Here is a 21,531-nt window from a genome sequence, read left to right on the forward strand (position 1 = left end):
GTGGTTGAAAAAAAATAACTCATCCATTTTATCTTTTGCCTTCTGACTATTGCAGGTATTTGCTCTGATTTCCCAACACTTTGGAATGGGAATCTGGATTTCTTTAGGACTTGTATTTTACTGAACAAAGCAGTGTCCTGATCTCTGAGGAATACATGATAGAGCTCAAAGCATGTTGCCTGAGAGCAAAAACTGCAGGTCTGCTGTACTTGATCATGCTGAACTTCACTTTTCTCCCAAACATTTATGAGAGTTTCATAGATGTAGTGTAAATTTTCAGTGGTTCAGGAAAAGGGGTCTCTGTTCCTCTTCCTATGGCATAAACCTGTGATGCCCACCTAGCAATGACGTGTCTGCTCTCTGCTGCAAAGGCCCCATCCTTTTAAAACACTGAGTTTCCAAGTTCATATGTAGTATTAAAGATAATGCAAGATTCAGGCCATCAGAAGGATGCCTTAGAGAAAGATTTTAAGGAATAATCTTTTCTGAATGTTATTTTTTTCCATCTACAGTTTCTTATTTCCCAGAAGAGTGTTCCATTGGATTTGGGAGCAGGAGCAAAAGTAATCATTGCTTGCACAGAACATTTAAGTGAGTTTTAGAGAAGCCTTGGAGTCAAACCAGACCTCCACAGAGGGGTGATTAGGAAGCCTCAATTGCTTTGGTGTTTCTGTTGGGTAGCATTTGTGCTGAGGCAATGCCTTAGCCCTTGGCAAGGACCCTGCACCCACAAGTGCTGCACAACCAGCAGGGAGAGCTGGGCTCCGCCACGACCCACCAGGAGGGGAGGATGGAAACAGGAGAGCCACGAGGGTGGGGTGATTTGCGCGAGGCCGGATCTCCCCAGCCGCGTGCAATGCCACGTCTGCCAGGTATGAGTTATCACATCCCACTATTGGTCCAACTCCTCTACTAGAAAAAGCGAGACGGTGATAATTGCAGGTTAGTCACCAGCCTCGTGCCTCTGGGGCATCTTTAAAAACAAGGCAGTGGGTGCTTGCAGACGGAGATGTGCCCACGTTGCTGCTTCAGCAGCTGGGCCGGCTGCCCCACGCCTGCCTCCCCAACTCTCCTCCCTTCAGCAGCTTCTGCTGGCTCTGAGCCCACCCTGCACCATCTCCACTCAGGGAACCCACAGAGCACAACCGTGGCATGCAGAACAACACAACTTTGAGTCCTTGGGGATGTTGCTCATTCCTGGAGGAGAGCTCTGCCAGCAAATACTGTGCTAAGGAGGAAGCACTCAGATCCTTGTCAATAAATGTTCATGGAGGGCTACTAAAATTGTCCAAGATACCCTGCTAATACTGCTATCCTTTCTGCAGAATTCAGTGGTGAGAAAATCCATGTTGCTCTCCCCAGCTGATGAGACTTGCCCAATTGCCACCAGAGACAAGGAAGTGCAAGTTGATTGCAAAAGGCTGAGATAGGACCTCCTGCGCACAGGTGGCAATGTCACAAGGCACAAGCAGTCTCCCAACCCTGCTTGTCTTCCCTTCATTAGTGGCTCGTTTACCCATTGCTAGTAAGGGAATGTTTTCTTTCTGCCTGTGGGACGCAAACACAGCAGGCCCTAAGCTCCTCCAGCTTCAGGAGCACTTCAGCTGCATTTTCAATGTCTTTCAGAACCATGGCAGAGCTGTGTTTCTTCGACACATACAACAAACACCCCCTTTCCCAGGCATTATATGGGGAACCCTTGTTATTGCCTTAGACCTTGCCATGTGTTCTAACATTAGCTGTCACTCTGCAGAGATCAGACATTTAGGAAGAAATTAAAAGGAGGAAGTGTGAATCTGGGGGCGTGCAAAATGGAAGGAAAACTTGCAGACAGCTGTTGCCAAGATTAAATGTTTTTATTGCTTCATACAAGAAAAGGAGAAGATGGTGAGGAAGAACAAACAGGGAAATTCCTCCATCCACATCAGTGCAGAAAAGAATTACAGAATCCCTCTCCCAGGCAATAATCCTGGGGGCACAAAATCAAGTGGTTCTGTGTTACAAGGAAAGGCATTGTGCTTTAGATAAATACATTAGAAACGATGCAGAATGCAAGGAAAACTATGTGTGGGTCTACCCTTCCTAGGGGAGGAAGGGCAGAAGGGAAGCCGAAAGGTGAGGAAGACGTCGACGGGTTCAGGGGTCTGCAAACCATTTTCATTCCATAGCTGTTGGGGAAACCACAGAGCAGAGGAACCTCAGAGGGGTCACCTGGTGGCTCCCACTGCAGGAGCCCCCTGCACACAGCTGCTCAGGGAGCCCTCACTTACGCAAACAGATATCGGCACAGCTGATGGAGTACTGCTGGCCGCAGACACTGGCACACAGGGGGATGGGCTGCTTAAAGCAGGGTGCGCAGCAGGGATCCACACACGTGGTGGTGCATCTGGTCACATCCCCACAGCAGGGATCTACACATCTGGTGGTGCACTTGGTAACTTCCTCGCAGCAGGGATCCACACATGTGGTGGTGCACTTGGTCACTTCCTTGCAGCACGGATCCACACACGTGGTGGTGCACTTGGTCACTTCCTCACAGCAGGGATCTACACATCTGGTAGTGCATCTGGTCACACCTCCACAGCAGGGATCCACACACGTGGTGGTGCACTTGGTCACTTCCTTGCAGCACGGATCCACACACGTGGTGGTGCACTTGGTCACTTCCTCACAGCAGGGATCTACACATCTGGTGGTGCATCTGGTCACACCTCCACAGCAGGGATCCACACACCTGGTGGTGCACTTGGTATACCTGCCATAACATGGGTCCACGCATGTGGTGGTACACTTGGTCACAGGTCTGCAGCAGGGATCCACACACCTGGTGGTACACTTCGTCACTTCCTCACAGCAGGGATCCACACATCTGGTGGTACACTTTGTCACTTCCTTGCAGCAGGGATCCACACATCTGGTGGTGCACTTGGTTACTTCCTCACAGCACGGATCCACACATCTAGTGGTACACTTGGTCACTTCCTTGCAGCATGGGTCCACACATCTGGTGGTGCATCTGGTCACACCTCCACAGCAGGGGTCCACACACCTGGTGGTGCACTTGGTATACCTGCCATAACATGGGTCCACACATGTGGTGGTACACTTGGTCACAGGTCTGCAGCAGGGATCCACACACCTGGTGGTACACTTCGTCACTTCCTCACAGCAGGGATCCACACATCTGGTGGTACACTTTGTCACTTCCTTGCAGCAGGGATCCACACATCTGGTGGTGCACTTGGTCACTTCCTCACAGCATGGATCCACACATCTAGTGGTACACTTGGTCACTTCCTTGCAGCATGGGTCCACACATCTGGTGGTGCATCTGGTCACACCTCCACAGCAGGGATCCACACACCTGGTGGTGCACTTGGTATACCTGCCATAACATGGGTCCACGCATGTGGTGGTACACTTGGTCACAGGTCTACAGCAGGGATCTACACACCTGGTGGTACACTTCGTCACTTCCTCACAGCAGGGATCCACACACCTGGTGGTACACTTCGTCACTTCCTTGCAGCACGGATCCACACATCTGGTGGTGCACTTGGTCACTTCCTCGCAGCATGGATCCACACATCTAGTGGTGCACTTGGTCACTTCCTTGCAGCATGGGTCCACACATCTGGTGGTGCACTTGGTTACTTCCTCACAGCACGGATCCACACATCTAGTGGTACATTTGGTCACTTCCTTGCAGCAGGGATCCACACATCTGGTGGTGCACTTGGTTACTTCCTCACAGCACGGATCCACACATCTAGTGGTACATTTGGTCACTTCCTTGCAGCACGGATCCACACATCTGGTGGTGCACTTGGTTACTTCCTCACAGCAGGGATCTACACACGTGGTGGTGCACTTGGTCACTTCCTTGCAGCACGGATCCACACATGTGGTGGTGCACTTCGTTATCTCCTCACAGCAGGGATCTACACATCTGGTGGTGCACTTGGTCACATCCTGACAGCAGGGATCTACACATGTGGTGGTGCACTTGGTCACATCCTGACAGCAGGGATCCACACATGTGGTGGTGCACTTGGTCACGTCCTGACAGCAGGGATCCACACACCTGGTAGTGCACCTGTTCTGGTCCTGGCAGCAGGGATCCACACACGTGGGGATTCCAAACCAGCACGGATCCAGGGCAATCTGTCTCCTGCCAAGATTAGACAGGTTTATGTACGTGGTGGTGCCCCGAGGAACCCTGGCATAGTAGCAGGGATCCGTGCAGGGGGGCAAGCGCTCGATGTTACAGACGGTACTGGCAGGACCAACGCTTCTATTCACGGGCAAGTTCCTCAAGAAGACGATGTGAGGAGGGAGGCAGGGCTGTCTGCGCTGGCAGTCATTTTGGCAAAGCATCTTTGAGGGAGGGAGAATGTCTGAAAGAAGGAGAGGAATACACTGTGTGGAAAACAGAGGCATTCAGCTTTCCCAAGGCTATTTCACAGACTGAGTTAATCCGCACTTTTTCCGGTGGAACTCTGAGCCACATACTGGGGAAACAAACTGAAACCCAAGCAGGGCACTAACTCCACATGAAAGCATTTCAGGTTGTAGCCACCAGCTGTACGTATGCTGCAAACAACTTCTCAAAAGAGGAGCAAGAAGCGGTGTCACTCAGTCTTTGGTAGATTACATGACGGGGTCTGATGGCGCGACAGCCTCCACCTTCCCAGGGCTCCCCTCAGTTTGGGATTACCTCTCTGCCACTACCTCTTGGTATCCGCCCAAGAGGGATAATTCCAGCCTCTGAAGGCTCCCTGTCCACACACAGGCTGGAAGCCGAACGGCGAGGCCCCGTGCTGGGAGCCTCCCCCCGGGACAGGGCCTGGCCTTCATGGGCCGCGGCTTCTCCGGCTCTCCCACAGAGCTCCTCACAGATCTCCCCACCCAGACACCCTTCCAGGCGCCGCTTACCCCTGCAGCCTGCCAGGCTCCACTTCTTATCTTCCCTCCCACTTTTTTGCCTTTGAAGTCCTTGCCTTGCCTTTTGATCTCTCTCAAACCCAACAATTTCCTGGTTAAAACCGGGCAACAGTGTCACTGGGGAAGGAGAGAGGCTGGGCCACTCTCACCTACCCTGAGACGCACCTCGATGGAAAGCACACAGCAATTGCAAAACATAAAGCAAATAGAGGTTGGAGGAAGACAGAATGACCAGTCACCCTTAACTTAGCTGCTTGATAAGTACCACATACAAATCTCGCTAAGCAGAAGTACTTGTAAGTCTTCTAGCTTGCTTCTGCAGATAATATTTAAAATTAAATAACCCCAGCCTTTACATTACTTCCCAGTCAGCCAAGAGAGACTTACCCAATTCACCACCGGGAACTAGCATACGAAACCAAAATGGTTTGAGAAACCCCACAATATGAACCCTTTTATACGATTTCAGTGTCCGTGTCCCCGGAAGTGAGACACCTCAGGGGTATGGAAATAAAATTTGTAATAATCCAGACTTGCTCCACCTCCAATCCTTAAATTACCTGCTTACATTATAATTTTTAATGAAACCTCTCCATTGAGGTGGTACATGCAACCTATGACATCTGCCTGCAAGCCTGAATTCCTCATCTACGTATTTCGTATGGGGGGTGGGGAGCAATGAACAGATGATACAGCATGGAAACAATCCCCTTGGGATTAAATTGATCTTTCAATAAAAATTAATTTAGTACATTTTCTTGCACCTTCTGCTGTGACACTCCGACCTGTATGTGGGATAGGACTCGGAACAACTTCTTTCTGCTCTAGTGTGTCAGTTTCCATGCTCTTCCTCGTATACACTATCCGTCCCAACAAAAAATATATTATTTTTTACAAAAATTATGTATTCCAGGTAACCTGGCCAGTATTTCCTTTGTTGCCACATGCAAGCATTCTCTCCCAACCTGTCTCAGGGTGCCTCTGAGAAGAGCCTGTCTTCAACATTAATACCCTATGGATAGCTGCAGGGAGCACAAGGATCTCCCCTAAGCCTCTTCCTCCCCAGGCTGAGCAGGTCCTTTGGCCTGCTCCCCACCCACCACCAGCTCCAGCCCCTGGACACCTTGGGGGTCCCTGCTGGACTTGCTCCAGTTTGTTGAAGGCTTTCTTGCACTGTGGGCCCCAAACTGGAGCACAGACATGTCTCAGGAGGGGAGCACTCAGACCCTGCACCTAAGCGTGAGCTCCAAAAAGAGCAGCAGAGCAATGGGAGGATCCATATTTTCTGGGTGGCTCCATAACATCAGTGCTCCTCAATCAAACTCAGTATTCTAGCAAAAAAAAAAAAAAATATATATATATATATATATATGCATATATATATACACATATATATGTAGTCCCAAAGCTGGGGAAAGGACAAGGAAACCTTGAAGAAAACAGGGAGGCCTGTAGCTTGTGTAGTGTATAGTCTTTTTGTAGCTTGTGTAGTCTTTTAGCCGAGAAAATAAGGAAATAATTAAATTAATTATTTAATTAAAAGACCTTTGTGTGGATTCTGATTCTGTGGGCACTGCACACCGGCCATGAACCTACAGACAACATACATACATATATATATATATATATCCAGTATTCCAACATAAATTTGTTATGATTTTGGCAGCAAGGTAGCTAGGGAAGACTTCACTGTGCTAAGACCTTTAATCACTGTGGTAAGGCCCCTGTTTGATTTGTTGTGCTCACAATGTGGGCTAAAATGAGACCAAGATGCACCTTTCACAAGATAGCAAACAGTGTGTAACTGCAGCAGCATGGAACTGCATGGTCCTGCCTGCCACAATTGTGGTCAAGTAACAAAGTTCTCATTTGAAATCCCCTCACTATAAGAGAGAAGGGAGATCCAATGAGTTCTTTGCATCTGAGGCATCAAAGAGGCTGAGACTTCCTTCTCTGCTTGCTCCGAACTAGCCCTAAGTCACTCGGTGACACAAACATCAAACCAGTATTACCTGCGTGCAGAGACGAGCTCATACATCATCCAGAGACAAATGTGCATGCTTGTGTCTGCGCTCTGACCTCCCTCTAAGTGTGTGGTATACATGCTGCTGAGCGTGGTGATGCCCCACATAGTGGCTTTTGGTTATTTGAATAGAAAGAAATAAATTCAGGATGCGTGACCACTTGGGTTGCCAATGTTCTTCCGACCACAGCAATTTGAGTAAATCCTTGGCGTAATTCAGCTGCCTTTGGTAAACCAGCGGGCTGAAGGGGAAAGCATGGTGGCCAATCCTCTTGTCAGCCCTCTGCTCTTCAGGGGTGCAACTGTGCAGGGATAAAGGCAAAAACCTGGTGAAGGAATATTGTTTTGTTACCTGAGTCAGAGTTCTAGGAGAAAATGCAAAACATCACGAGACCGGCGATGATATAAGAGTTTCCAGAAGCACAGCAGGACCCTACAACTAGTAGTGCCACATCCAAACAGGACAGGGGCAGTGACAGAAGCAGGTCAGATGTGGCTAAAAGTAAAGGAATCTCCCACATCCCACATCCCACCCAGTCTCTAATGGCCCTCAATGATGTGTTGGGCTGGAGGATGTTTTACCGTCACAGAAAAACTGCCCATGACTGGCTGACTATTTGACAGCAAGCCCTGAATCCATTCATTTCCCAAATTCTTCTCTGACGTCAGCCCTGCTGGAAGGACACGTGAATTTGCAAGCTATCTGGGCTCACTCGAGGTTATGCGGCAGCCACGGAAATAGATGGTTTCCATTAAAAATAATTAGGCAGGGCAGAGGCGGAGCAGGTCCATGTTAGCAAAGGGTTGCTTGTCTGTGTGCCTGAGGCACCTCATCTCCGGAGGCCAGGCTCTTGAATATACAAGGCAGATCCCAGGTTAAAGTTGCTGGGTTTGCTTGCTGGCTTTATTTGCTGATACTGAGCAGGGTAAGTATCTTCAAGATTTACGGATCTAAGCCTACTACTGGCGTGAAACTTCTGCTGAGATAGATTACTGCTACCCACTGTGTAAGGAAAATTGTTTATTAACTCTCACATCTCATTGGTGATAAGAGTTTGAAAGAGTAATAATCTTCTCCCTTCATGCTTGCTTTGCTGTAACTCCCATGGATGCTCTGCAAAATGATTTCTGGCGTCCCAGCACTGGATTTAGAGGACTAACACACCATCCTGCTCACCAAGGAGACGAAACTGCTGTGCATGTGGCTGTCATCTAAGCGGTGAAGTGACTACAGCATCGGTACGGCAGCGGCCAAGGTAAGAGCACCTGGCCCCACAGTAGGCAGCACGTCCTGGCTTTTTCCTGTTGAGCCTGTTGCTGCCTTTAGCAATGGCAAAGATAGGATGGTGACAGCTGCTCCTCTTGCAGCAGCTGCAAGATGGGTGTTCTGCAAGGGCAAATAGGGCAATTAGAAAATACCTGCAAAAGAGAGGAGAATACCTTGAAGTTTACAGCTCTGCTGAAAATGTTAATGAAATCCATCGCTATCTGTGCAAGGACATACTGCTAGGGTGGAATTGTTTGGCTGAAAGCCAATTTTAAATAGAAAAGTTGAGTTTGGGTGTTGATAAAGAAAAACAGCATGACCAAAGTTCTCTTTGTAAGGAATGGTTGTAGAATTTGAAATAACAAACAGCCAGCTTTCTCTCTATTCCTTATGTCATGCCCAATTGTGGCATGAGCAGCAAGTACCTTGCTGAAGAATTCACCAACCAAGAAAACAAACAGTCTGAAGTTTTGTGTTACTGGACACCAGATTGATCTGTTTTCTTTCAGGCTTGCCCACAGTGGTGAAAGATGTCTCACCCTCCTGCCTGCATGGAGGCGGCTGCGCTCACTGCCGCATGCCCACCGTGCTGTGCCGCAGTGGACCAAGACACCCGCCCCAAACAGGATGTGCATCCCTGTCCGGAGCAGACTTCTGAGGTGGATCCCTGCCAATGCCAGGGTGCAGCCCCGTGCCTGGATGTGTGCCTTCAGCTGAGTCCTGCCTGTGCATCTCCAGCTGTCCCTGTGCCTGGGGACACCTGCTGCCCTGAGCTGACACCTGCCTGCAACTCTTGCACATCTCCGTGTGTCACCACCTGCGTGTGTCCAGCGGTTGTCCCCTGTGACCTCCAACAAAGCCAGGGAGGGACCAGCTTCCCAGTGAAGCCCACAACCTTGCCAATAGAACCCTGCAGTCCTGAGATCGTGGGGACATGTGGGGAGACTTCCCCTCACCATCACCTCGTGTCACCGATGGAACCCTGCACCATCGAAGTGCTTGAGACCTGCATGGAGACCTTCCCCAGCAGTTGCACGGCCTTGCCGGTGGAGCCCTGCTGTGCTCAGGCTGTGATCAGCAGTGATCCTTGCCCCGATCAGTGCCTGGTTACACACGTGGATCCCTGTACGCCTCTAACCGTGGTTTGTGCAGAGCCATGTGTGCCCCAGAGCACTGCGGGACCCTGCGCACCCCAGAGCACCGGGGAGCCCGCAGCCACCGACTCCACCAAGTGCACAAGCAAAGGTGCTGGAGCCTGCCCGTCCCCACGAGCACCTTTCCGCCTCAACACCCGCACCGCAGCCATCGTGGAGCGGTGCCTGTCCCGGTGTCAGAACTGGCTGCGAGGCAAGAACTGAGCGGCAGCAGCAGGCACACCAGACAGGAAAGGATCCACTGCATCAATGAGACCTCTGCTGGTGAGTCTCTCAGTTTCTTGTGTATCAACAAGAGAGAAAATTGCTTCACGTTAAATAAAAAATACTTTTCAATCATCTGATAATTACAGCCCTTATTTTTATTGCCTAATATTAACTGCAATAATAATGGCAAAAGTGCAATGCAAATATTAATTGCATTCACAGAGACCCGTTTCATCATCTTCAACTTTTTTACTTCCCACATATAAATAACTACTTTCACAATCTGCCTTAAATTCAGTTAGGATTTTGCCTTTGGGTTTTCTATCTTCTTTTTTAATGGTCTCTTAGATTGAAATTGTTATGAGAATATTGAGAAAAGTAGCTCAAAGGCATGATTTTAACATAGCTCGAGAAAGGTCTTTTAAGGAGATATAAAATGACAGAAGGTATTTCAGGTGAAGAGCAAATGCTGAATAGGAAGAACTTGCAGAAAACACCAGGCGAAGAATAATGCTGAGAAATGCAAGTTCCGTTGCACAATGTCCAGTTAAGACTGAGTAAAATGCTGCGTAATTAAAAGTTCCCCCACACGTAATATTCCCCAGAAATTGAGCTATATATCTAAATACTAGCAGCAGCCTGATGCAGTAGATGGATAAAGCCTTAAAAAATGAGTAATAGAAAGGCCAGGGGGAGAAGGATCTGCCAGTCATTCTGCAGCTGTCCGCCGTGCAGATGGGGTACCACAGTCTGATGTCTCTTGCAGCCCCCTTCTGCTTGGCGCTGGCACCCTGGGCTCTCCATGCTCCCAGGGGCACTCGCTTGCGGGCTTCTGTTTGCTGGCACGGCTGCTTGCTGCAATCAAGCCCACTCCCGGCTCAGGGCAGCCTGGAAACATGATGGGAACCAGCTCAGGCATCCAAAACAGCTGCTCGATGAAAGCCGGTTTTATTGGATTATGGCTGGGTCTTTAATGTCTTCTGTTAGGAAGGATTTTTCTGTCTCCATATGCACATCAAATAAAACATCCCTACGTGTTAGTGTGCTGCGTGCGTTTGCAAAGAGATTAAATGAGTTCCTTATATTGTAGCAATAATTGCAGCTTACTGGATTGAGGGAATAAATTTTCATGAATCTGAAAAGTTTGTCAGCTATTTCCTCACCCACCCCATCTCCCTCCCAGTAAATAAATCAACAGATTTCATTCTCAAGACACCGTGCCAGATTATCGTGCCTGGAACTATATGTATTACCCATTATGTTGTAATACAATTCTTTTACGAGTTAGATTAGATCTGCAGTATCAGACTTTGGAAGCAATTATAAATCAAACATTAGTGAAGATAGCCTATAGTAATGTAAAAATAACTAGGATGAACCAGAGGAATACTGTTTACTGTAGTCCCAAATGTGCACTTGCAAGGTCAGATAAGCTCAGCTCATTGTTACAAGATAGATATTCCTTTGACACGGTATTACTAAGCTGTCCTTTACAAATTGTTGTGCTCTCCAACATGATCTCAATTACCAAAATAACTTCTCATTACACACTCTCATCGTCCTGGTTGGCACTTCTTGTCACAACCCCAGCATTTATGGCTATGCCAACAGAGCCTGCATTGTGCTGGCGGGTTTGACATGCAAACACCCATCCTCTGATGCTCAGAGCTTGCTGGCATCATTCTGGGTGCTTCTGAGCACAAAACAACGACAACAAAACAAAATCTGGAGGCAGAGCCTTTGCCTTCAGGAAGCTGGAGGTGTTCATCAAGACAAGCAAAGATTTCTTTAGCTCTTCAATGGGTGAGACCACCCAGGGCCACACGTATCGATGGTTTGTCATGAAAACTAAGCCTGAAAAAAAAAAAAATCTCTTTTTTTGCTGTGCATGACAGTTGTAACTTCAGTGAATATTTATTCATTCAAACAATCTGTGGCAGAGGGAGGCTTTGAGCCTGGGCTGCAGTGCTGATGGCAAAGCAAGAAATCAAGAAGAGGACCAGACCCAGCTAGATCCTTTCACTGGTCCATGTTTTCTGGGGATGTGCTGCGTTTGCATCTCAGCACTCATGAACAGCCCTTTCATTGCCTTTCCCAGCTCTCTGTTCCTTTAGCAGTTCTCATGTTCCCCTCGCCATGATCTCCTCCCCTCACTGGTCTGTCATTATTCTGCCTCGTGACAGCTCATCATCATCAGGGTGGAGTGTAATTGGGACAGCTGGAAAAGAGGCATTAGGTGTGATTGTGGCATTCCGAACATATCAGCTAGTCATTTATCACTTCCCTGCAGAGAGGAAGGAAAAGACAAAATGCCAGCCAGCCTGGCTTTGGCCGAACTTTGTTTGCAAACCCCAGGCAAAGGACTCATTTCTCAGGCACAGCCAGTGCCGCTGAGAGCTGGCATACAGACCTCTCAGCTGCTCTCATTTTCACAGGGTGGGAGCTCAGCACTCTCGGGACATCTCTTAAATCCCATTTCCCAAAGCATCCAACAGACAACAAAGAAACCTGGCACCAAAGCCAGCACCCATAGCTGCCCTAAGAAACCTCTGGGGGATGCACTGCTGTCAGGGAGCACAAGCCACTTGGTGGCAAGCTCCAACATCCTTCTCTTGGCCTTTCAGAGGGCAAATGTTGTTAATTCCCCAAATCAGCTTCAGCCTGTGGGAACAGCAAGTATGAGCTGGGCTGCTACAAGTCTTCCCTGCCCACGATTCTCAAGCCAGAGGCAGGAGCATCGCTGTAATGCCAGCTCTGCTGTCCCCAAGGCTGGTACTGCGTATCCCATGGAGCCAGGTGAGTCATTCGAGGAAGCCGATCCTTCAGAGCCCGTCAGCTGCTGCACATCTGCACCTGAGTGGTGCCAGCCTGGAGTCCTCATTCCCCTGGCCTGAGTCACCAGCTCCAGAGGGGCTTCCAGGCACAGGGAGACCAGGAAGCACAGCTACAAGGAGCACCTCCCACCCGCTGCTGAAAGCAGAGAGCTCAGCACACCGTTGGCATTCTTGGGAACCTCTTCACAGCACACCGAAGCTGCACAAAGTAAAACATTTAACACAGATAGCATTCAGCCACCATCAGATTGGATCTGGATTCACTTTTTTTTTTTTTTTTTAATATATATATCCCATTTTTCCCCTCTGTTTTTCAGGCTTCAGCTCAGCATCTCGGTGGATTCAGGGCCAGGTGGCTTTTGCCCATAGGCTGTGACTGGCTCCATTGCCATACAGCACAGCTCTGAACTTCAGCAGAAACATACATCATGGGGAGAAGTTCCTGAGACTGGCTGGGAGCCTGCCAGTACCCAGTTTCTTCCTTTGTGTTTGCCTTCGCAGCATAAACAAACAGAAACACGGCTCTGGAACAAGGCAGCCCACAGGCAGAACTGGTAGAGCCTGGTTTCCACCGTCTCTCCTGTGTCCAACAGCCCAACAAAGGGAGAACTGGCTGGTCCTTTCTACTGTGGCAGCATTAACCAAAGCCATACTGCCTTTTTTCTTTTTCTTTTTTTTTTTTTTTTTTTTCTGTGAAACTGGTAGAAATTTAGCATTTGTTTGAACCACACCACTGTGCCAAATTTGCTTGCAAATAATAGGTTAGGGTATAAGAACTGGGAGCATAGAAGTTGTCCTTCTTGGGAAAGTCAGGCTAAAGGAAGATCAATCCCAATGCTTAAAAGAAAGCAGCTGATTTCCCTGTCTATACATCTCCTGGGAAAATACGAGTGGAGTGGGCAGGGCAGTCAGGGATTGCAGTGCTGAAAGTGGCATGGGTAATGTAGCCAGAACAAAGGGCACCAGCCTGGCTTTACCCCCAGTGCCCAGTGCCCCCCTATCCCTCCTGATTTGTGCAGGCAGCTGCCTGCCCCACTCCTGCCACCGCACATGGGTCCCTGCCGGGTGAGTGCTGTCGTGCCCCAAAGCACCCGCTCCGGTGCTCGGCTGCCAGCCCAGCGCAATGCCTTGATCCTCCCTGGCGCACCTCATCCAGCCAGCTCCTCCACCCCACCAGCCTGCCCTTGGTGGGGTTTCCATCAGGTCGAGTTTCCCAACACGTCCTCGCTGCCCCCTCCCACCTCCTGCTGCAGACACGCTCCCATCCCTGCAGCACGGCCGCCTCCCAGCCCTTCCCCATCGCTTCCTCCCCACATGCCCTGGATGTTCCCGCAGTCGCTCCTTGGAGCTGCTGTTTGGGGCAGCAGAAAGCATCTTTCCACCCCAGCTAGAGAAAATCCATTCCCTGAAATCGCACCTTCTGTCTAAAACTAGCTAGCAAAAAGAAGCAAAACTCTCCCGCTGAAGTGCCGGGCAGTGAAGAAGGTAACGGGGAAAGGCACCGAAATCGTCCCCACCACCAAGGGGAGCAGCCTGAAGGAGCCCAGCAGTGACTCACTTCCACCGCGGCCACAGGAGGTGACTCAGGTCTGACCCTCAGCCTTCGCAGACAGAGCCACGAGGGACCACAAGGGAGCCGCTGCCCCATCCCACCTGCCCTGCAGACAGCGTGAGGACAGCTTGGGGACAGGTGGGGACAAGCTGCTGCCACCTCCATCCCTAGCCCAGCAGAAGCTCTGAGCTCAGCCATGTGTAGCAGGAGAAGAAGAGCACAAAGTAGAGAGTTCCAGCCTTTTGTGCACTGCCACAAAAAGCTGGTTAATGCTTAGAAGAGGATTTTCCAAAAATCCCCAGAGCTGGATGTGTCCAAGCAAGGTCTGGGGGTGGGCAGCAGGGAGGGCTGGGGTCCTGGCTGCCCACCCAAGCACACACAGCTGTGGTCGTGTGTGCACACATTGCTGCACCTGCATCCTTCTGCAGGCAGAGAAAGGCAGGTGCCTGCAGAGGGAGGGGAGATTAGCCCACATTTTCTGCTATGAAGAATTATCTCATCTCACCTCTGCTTCCCTCTTAGCTTTATTCTTGATCTCTAATTACTAAAGGTTTGCTTAACATGGAATAAAGAAATTCATATGTGCTCTCCATATAACACCATGCACAGCAGTGCACCTATCATCATTTACTTAAACAGCTCTGGGTATGGAAGAGGAAAGAAACTCAGGAGTCCCTTTGCCCCTTCAGAAAATAATTTACTTGCAGATGAGTTCTATATTTTGCATTAAAACAGCCATCTGGATAAGCCATGAGCAAATGAAGCACAGAAAAATCCTGCTGTCACAAGAAGGATCAAGGGGAATAAAATAATCAGAAATACCTGTGCCCCTTTGTGAGATCTGGGGTAGAAATGCAAAAGAACATTTTAATTAACTTCGCCGTAACTACGGTTAACATATGTATTGAAACTGCCTCGAAACAAAGTATCCTCGAAAGCTTTGTTTCAGCCAAGAGATTAATTCCTAATTTTAATTGTGGGATTATTCAAATGCAGAAGGTCTTTTAGATATTAAAGGCACTGCTAGCTGGCTTTCAGTGCATTACCACAGGGAGCCTCGGAATCCAATTATCTCTGAAGAAATGTTAAATATGCTCATTAACATGTAAGAAAGTAGAAATGTGTATTAGAGAAAAGCTGATGTATTACACTCCTTAATGTCACAATGAATTAGCAGTAAAGAAGGCAGCAACAGAAATAACTTACTGAAATGCCTAGGCAGCATAGGAAAATAAAGCTTTTTATTGCAATTAGCTTAATTCCTGATAATGACATAGATGTAGTGATAAAGCTCTCTGCATAATGGGCTCCAGCTCTGGGAAAGTTTGGGAATTGCGCTTTGTGTGTGCAACGAGGCAAGAAAAGGGAACCTCAGCATCAACTGCTCTCAGCAGATGAAAGAAAAAAAGGGGGAAAAAACAGGCAGAAAGGACAATAACTGCAGACAAGCCTCTGGCTCCTGTTGCTGCATACAGTGAAGACACTACAGCAGGCTTTTGCTTTTTCTTCTAACGTCCCAAAGCAAACCCCAACTCTTTCAAGCTCCCCAAAATGTGCATTTAAACAATTTATCAGGTTAAACATTCAGTGCAACACTTTCCCTCCTTCCTCAGTGCTAACCTACACCTCTGCTCTTCCCTGCTGAGCAGGAACAACCCCCCTGAGTCATGCAGGAACAAACAATAATTTCCTGCCCCTTTTTGTTGAGAAACCTGACCGCTGTGACCGAACCCGCACCCCCAGGCACCCCCAGTCCCGACACCAGCTCAACACTGGTCCCTGCTGTTACCGCCCGACGCCTGCTCCTTGCAACCCCAGAGCTAACAGCACTAAGAGCTGCTAAATTATTTAAAGCCTCTTGTGCAACCATACACACTTAGATTTTCCACACCTTTCTTCTTTCCTGGCCACCTGACAAGAATCACGCTCCAAATGGCCACGCCAAGGTCACAGCATCACCCCCAGCCCCCTGTGGCCATGCAGATCCCCAGCCCGAAGAACCCACAGCAGGAAGAAAGGCGAACTGGATGGATGAGGAAAAACGGAGTGTCCAAACTCTTTAAAGCAAGCAACCAGAGGATTTTACTAACAGACCAAGTTTGAACGCACACTGCCTAGCCAGAGGAGCTGGTTTGCCCAGTGCCCCAGCACATTTTCTCCCGGTGAGCTCAGGAGACAGAGCTCCTTTGGCAAACACTCCTCCAAAATCTGTGATTATCACTGCAGCTCAGTTGCCAAGCAAACAGGGCTGCAGCCTCACTCACTCCCCCGCCACGCCTTGCCCCGTCCCTCCGCGCCTCCCTGGTAAACCAGCCTCGGGAAGCCAGCCCAGATTAACGTGCATTTTGGCTGCTTCAAACGCAAGCTCCCAAAATATTTGCTGTTCTCATGAGCACAGGTGGCATCACAGGGGAAGGAACGATCACTCATGTAAAAGCAAGATCCTGCCCTGACATCAGAGCTGTGGTGCAAATGCCTTCCCAGCACTGGCCTCTCACACACGGGGCACAGCTTTGGAGCCTGCCAGCCTGTTTTGATATTGGGGGAAAAACACGGAAACTGCAGCTCGTGCTTTACCTCAGCCAAATTGCACAAAAAGTTTAGGCTCTGCAGACTGGCAGAGCAATTTTCGTGGCAAAGAGCAGCCGAAACACTGCTCCTGTGCTGCAGCAAGAGCAGTTGCGCAGCTCAGCTTCTTTCCAGCCACCAACCTCACCCCAGCCCTGTTTGAACCCCCCAGGATTATTAGAAACCAGGTGCAAGCTTGTGCAAAGCCTCCCCACACCTCTCACCGCAGCACCGCTGAGTTCCAGGGGATTTTGTTAACCAGAAGGACCTGCCCTCTGGGTTCATCCTCATTTAGCTCCAGCTCTCCTGCAAGCAGTGCTTTCCTCCTGTTATGCTGTTCTCACTTCATTCTTTCAACTTCTTCACGTCCCATCTGACCCCCTGACCTTTTCTGCCTTGTAAAGCACGTATGAGGTCCCACACAACATAAACCTCTTATTGTCTACGGTTGTCTATGAGGGAGAAAACGCCCTGCCCAGGGTCTGGGTGATTTGGCCAGAAATAACTTCTGCAAGAACACCCTGAGCAATTCTGCCTCTCCAAGGCGCCTCCAGTAATTGCCCCCCACCCTCCCTGCAGCTTAATGGGATTAGCAGCCAACATGCCCCGCCAGAGGAGAAGTGGTGTGCTCCCGCGCACATACAACAGACAGGTCAATAGATTAATAGAGAGTAATAAAAGCAGAATTATTGCTTCCAAGATTCAAATTCCCTTCCTTCATTCAGGTTCAAGCTGGCTCTGTTCAGAGCTGAAGCTTGAGCATGGGAGAAAAAACAGAAACCATCAGAAGAGGCTCCCAAAGGCCCCGAGCCTGCAGCTGGCAACACCTCAGGAACTGGGGGCAGCCAGTGTCCCTGCACAAGAGATGGAAGTGGGGATGGATCAGAAAATTCCTAGTTTAAGGAAAGGGCACAGCTTCAGACAGAGCTTGCTGGAGTAACAGGAACCAAGGGACAGGACAGACACGAAGCCACCCAGCTCTGCAGCACCCCTATTGCAGTAGGGGGGCTCCTTGGCTCCCCAGTTTATCCCCTCCCAGTGCCCCTGCACACCTGCCAGTATTTCACCCAAATACATTGGTTCCCATTAAACCTCCCTGTGCCAGGCATGAAGCAAGCAGGAGCATTCTCCTGAAAGTCCTTTTCCTTACACAAAATTGGCTGTATTTTATTGTCTGTGTCTGAAGCACCTTGCACATTACAAGCCACGTGCATTTCCAGCACTATTTTTTTTCAGACTCTCTTACTGCCAAGAAAAGGACTTTTAAAAGCAGACAGCTAAAGCGAGGACACTTAAGAGTCTTGCACAAAACTGCCTAGGAAATAACTTTCATATCACACTGCAGCTGTAGCAGCAGGGGGGATATGGCGGTGCAAGGACGTACAAAGGAGGAGCAGAAGCCCCTTCCTTGCACCGTGCCTCAGCTTCCCTGCCCGGTACCGCAGTGACTGCAACCCCCTGGCCACGCCGTGTCACCCCTCTGTCCCCCCCCAAGTGCCACTTGGTGGCACTGTTGGAAAAGGTTTCTTCACTGGGTGCCTGCCTCCCTGTCGGGTTCCAGAAGTGGGAGTTTCTGGCAGGAATCACGTTAATCTTGGCATCACTATATCCTTATTTTTTCTACCTTTGTTTTATTTTCTCTTTATCCACCATGCAAGCGCCTCCAGGCAGCCTCCTCCCCGGTGTCAGTCACTCAGATTACTTGCTCACCAAACACATTCGCCAAAGACAAGAGTCCCGGGCGTTGCTTGGGCATCACCTTAAACTAAATCCTGCAGCACTAAAAATAGCCTTTTCTACTTAATTCCTCTAAAATGCGTCTGCAGGTGGGGCGAGCTTAGGAAGGATCATGTCTTAACTCCAGAGAACAGCATCAGAGCCGAAGTTAATGAGAAAGAGACAAATGAAGACAGGGGGATGACAGTGTAATTGGGCACGAGATGCGGCACCCTGTTGATGGGGTGTCTCCTCTGCGAGGTGCGGGCCGTGACTTTCGACTGTATATAAGGCTGCTGAGAGCGGGGCCGCTCCAGATCGCGCTCCCGAGGCCAGCGCTTCTGCTCCTGCCCAGGTAAGCCTGGACAGACGCTGCTGGACTTTGCCACCACGCTCAAGCAAGAGCTTCTTCCTGGAGCTGAGCTCTTCAAGAGATAAAATATGGAAAGGGGTTGGGAGTTACGCTGTTCTCTAGTTCATTAGAGACGCCCTGCATTCACGGTTCTGCTCCAGAGAAAGCCAAGTGGGATTTATTTTTTTTTCTTCTCTCTCTGCACCCCCAGCAGCTTGGCTCCTGCTGTCCCTCATCTCTGACCACTGCTTGCCCATCCTCGCACCCAACCATCTCCACGGCAAGCTTCATTTTTTTCAGGGATTTGCTTCCCTGCAAGTCCCTTCTTGCTCTCTCCTTTCCCTCTGTTCTTATTCTGTTTCATTTTATCTGTGTCCTTCTGGCTCATCCTCCTCTCTGCCTGTCCAGCTGCATTGTTCAGGTGTAATTTACCTGAAAACCAAGCAAACAGACAAAAGCCCCTTTTTGCCTGTGTTTCTCTTGCAGGCTGCCTCAACTTTGTGGGGAGATGGCCCAGCTCCAGGAAAACATCAATGGCATCATCGCTGTTTTCTACAACTATGCCAGAAGGGACGGTGACTGCAGCGCCCTGAGCAAGGGAGAGCTGAGGCAGCTCATCGAGCAGGAGTTTGCAGACGTGATAGTGGTGAGGATCCAGCAAGGCGAGCCATGGGGAGGGGACATGGGGGTTGGTTCTGCCCCAAGACTGCTCAAGTAATCCCACAGAGATGGTGCAAAGGGCTCACGGGCTTTGCTGATGCTGTTTGTCTCCTTGCAGAACCCCCGTGACCCCAACACTGTTGAGAAGGTGCTGCGCTTCTTGGATGAAGACAGCAATGGCAAGGTTGAGTTCAGTGAGTTTCTCAGCCTGATTTTCCGAGTGGCCAAGGCTTGCTACAGGCAGCTCCAGCAGTGTCAGGCACCAGAAGATGGACAGGAGACAACGGTGCAAGAGGAGGCAGGTGGGGTGCCAGAGCCGCGCGTGGCAGGGCCAGCGGCCCCCCAACAGCAGGACCCTGAGCAGCGGGTGAGCAATCAGGTGCAGGAGGGTGCAGCAACCAAGCAGGATCAGGACACCCAACATACCCAGAAGGCTGAGACACCAAAGAAGGACCAGAACACCAACCAGGATACCAAGAAGGGTGAGACACCAAAGAAGGAACAGGACACCAACCAAGACACCAAGAAGGGTGAGACACCAAAGAAGGAACAGGACACCAATCAGGATACCACCAAGAAGGGTGAGACACCAAAGAAAGACCAGAACACCAATCAGGATACCAAGAAGGGTGAGACACCAAAGAAAGACCAGAACACCAATCAGGATACCAAGAAGGGTGAGACACCAAAGAAAGACCAGGATACTCAGGACACCAAGAAGGGTGAGACACCGAAGAAGGAACAGGACACCAATCAGGACACCAAGAAGGGTGAGACACCAAAGAAAGACCAGAACACCAATCAGGATACCAAGAAGGGTGAGACACCGAAGAAAGACCAGAACACCAACCAGGATACCAAGAAGGGTGAGACACCAAAGAAGGGCCAGGACACCAACCAGGATACCAAGAAGGGTGAGACACCGAAGAAGGGCCAGGACACCAACCAGGATACCAAGAAGGGTGAGACGCCAAAGAAGGGCCTGGACACCCACCAGGACGACAAGACTAAGGCACCAGAAAGGGATCCAAAGAGTGGTGAGACCCCAGAGCCAGACAGAAATACTCATAAAGCTGCAAAACAGAACCCAATAAGCCACCAGGCCCAAGAGACAAAGGCATCAAAGCTGGGTCCAAACCCCAATCACAGCCCAGAGACAAAGCCAGCAGAGCAGAACCTGAGCTGTTCCTCTGAAACACCAGGGAAAGACACAAACAAGACCCAGGTCTGCAAGACCTCTTGGCAGGATCCCAACCCAGGTGAGACCCAGAAACTGCTGCCCCCAGGGTGGGGTGGGAACCCCCAGCCGGATCCCAAGCCCTGGGGAACACACGACAACCAGGCTCAACCTCCATTCCCCAAACCCAAGGTGCAGGACAACAGTGGGGATGAGGCTCAGCCTTTTCTGGGACAGCAGCAACAGGGCAGTCACGGCAAAGGACAACACCCTGTGGAGCAGCAGCACTTGCAGCCTCAGTGGCCACCACAGCAGTGAAGGCTGAAACCCTGTGCGATCAAGGCTGTCGCCCCCTGCAAGGTGGGACATTTTGTCCGATGCCACCCTGATTTTATATTCCTATTTGTTATGTCTTGTCCCACTCTTTATTAACCCTGGGCTACACACCCCTGGTTTGTATAGAATTATTTGTGGCTTGAGACCTTCTCTCTTATCCTGTATTAGACTGCCTCTGCCTGTGTAAGCAAAGCAATAAAACTGAAGGCAAAACAGCACATGTGTCCCGGTGTTTTGCTGCAAGCGTGCCCTTGGCCCAGCTCTGAGCAGGCTGACATGGTGCAGAGGACCTGGGTGCCTGTCCCTTGCATGCCACACATCCACATTGCCCCAGGGTGGCTGCAGGGAGGCAGCGTGCCTCGGGGACAAGCAGCCTGAAGGAGCTACTGTTCACCTTTGCAATTTAGCTGAGGTGAACTGATCACTTCCCACGGGCAGGGATGTGACATCCTCGCGAGAGATGTCTTCAGAGAGGGTAGGTGTCTGGATTGATACAATGGCACGACCAGCCTCTGAACAGATCCCTTGCAGCATCCATCTGCTCTGGGTGTTGTTCGTGTCTGCTGTGAAAAGAATAAACAGCTGCTTAACACTCCATGGGAGGGATTTGTCCTATTTAACCTCATTTATTAATAATCTTAGAAGCAAGGGGAATGTGGAGTATGGGATGAAGATTAAAAAAAAAAAAAAAAAAAAAAAAAAAAAAAAAAAACCACACTTATTATCTAAAGAAGGTTACAA

General features: G+C 49.7%; 2 protein-coding genes across 2 annotated transcripts; one reads left to right on the forward strand and one right to left on the reverse strand.

Annotated features, from left to right (window-relative positions):
• Positions 1-2,262: 2,262 nt before the first annotated feature.
• Positions 2,263-7,075, reverse strand: LOC311425037 (uncharacterized protein; the record flags this gene model as incomplete). Its single annotated transcript, XM_084500517.1, has 4 exons — positions 2,263-2,554; positions 2,756-4,397; positions 4,936-5,061; positions 7,024-7,075. 4 exons carry the CDS (start codon positions 7,073-7,075, stop codon positions 2,263-2,265), a joined length of 2,112 nt encoding a protein of 703 aa, XP_084356643.1.
• A 12,050-nt stretch (positions 7,076-19,125) lies between these two features.
• On the forward strand, positions 19,126-20,800 carry LOC311425038 (uncharacterized protein; the record flags this gene model as incomplete). Its single annotated transcript, XM_084500518.1, has 2 exons — positions 19,126-19,263; positions 19,396-20,800. 2 exons carry the CDS (start codon positions 19,126-19,128, stop codon positions 20,770-20,772), a joined length of 1,515 nt encoding a protein of 504 aa, XP_084356644.1. The 3' UTR covers positions 20,773-20,800.
• Between the last annotated feature and the right edge of the window lie 731 nt (positions 20,801-21,531).

The sequence above is a fragment of the Aythya ferina genome (genome assembly GCF_964211825.1).
Source record: "Aythya ferina genome assembly, chromosome: 29".
Classification (NCBI taxonomy): domain Eukaryota; kingdom Metazoa; phylum Chordata; class Aves; order Anseriformes; family Anatidae; genus Aythya; species Aythya ferina.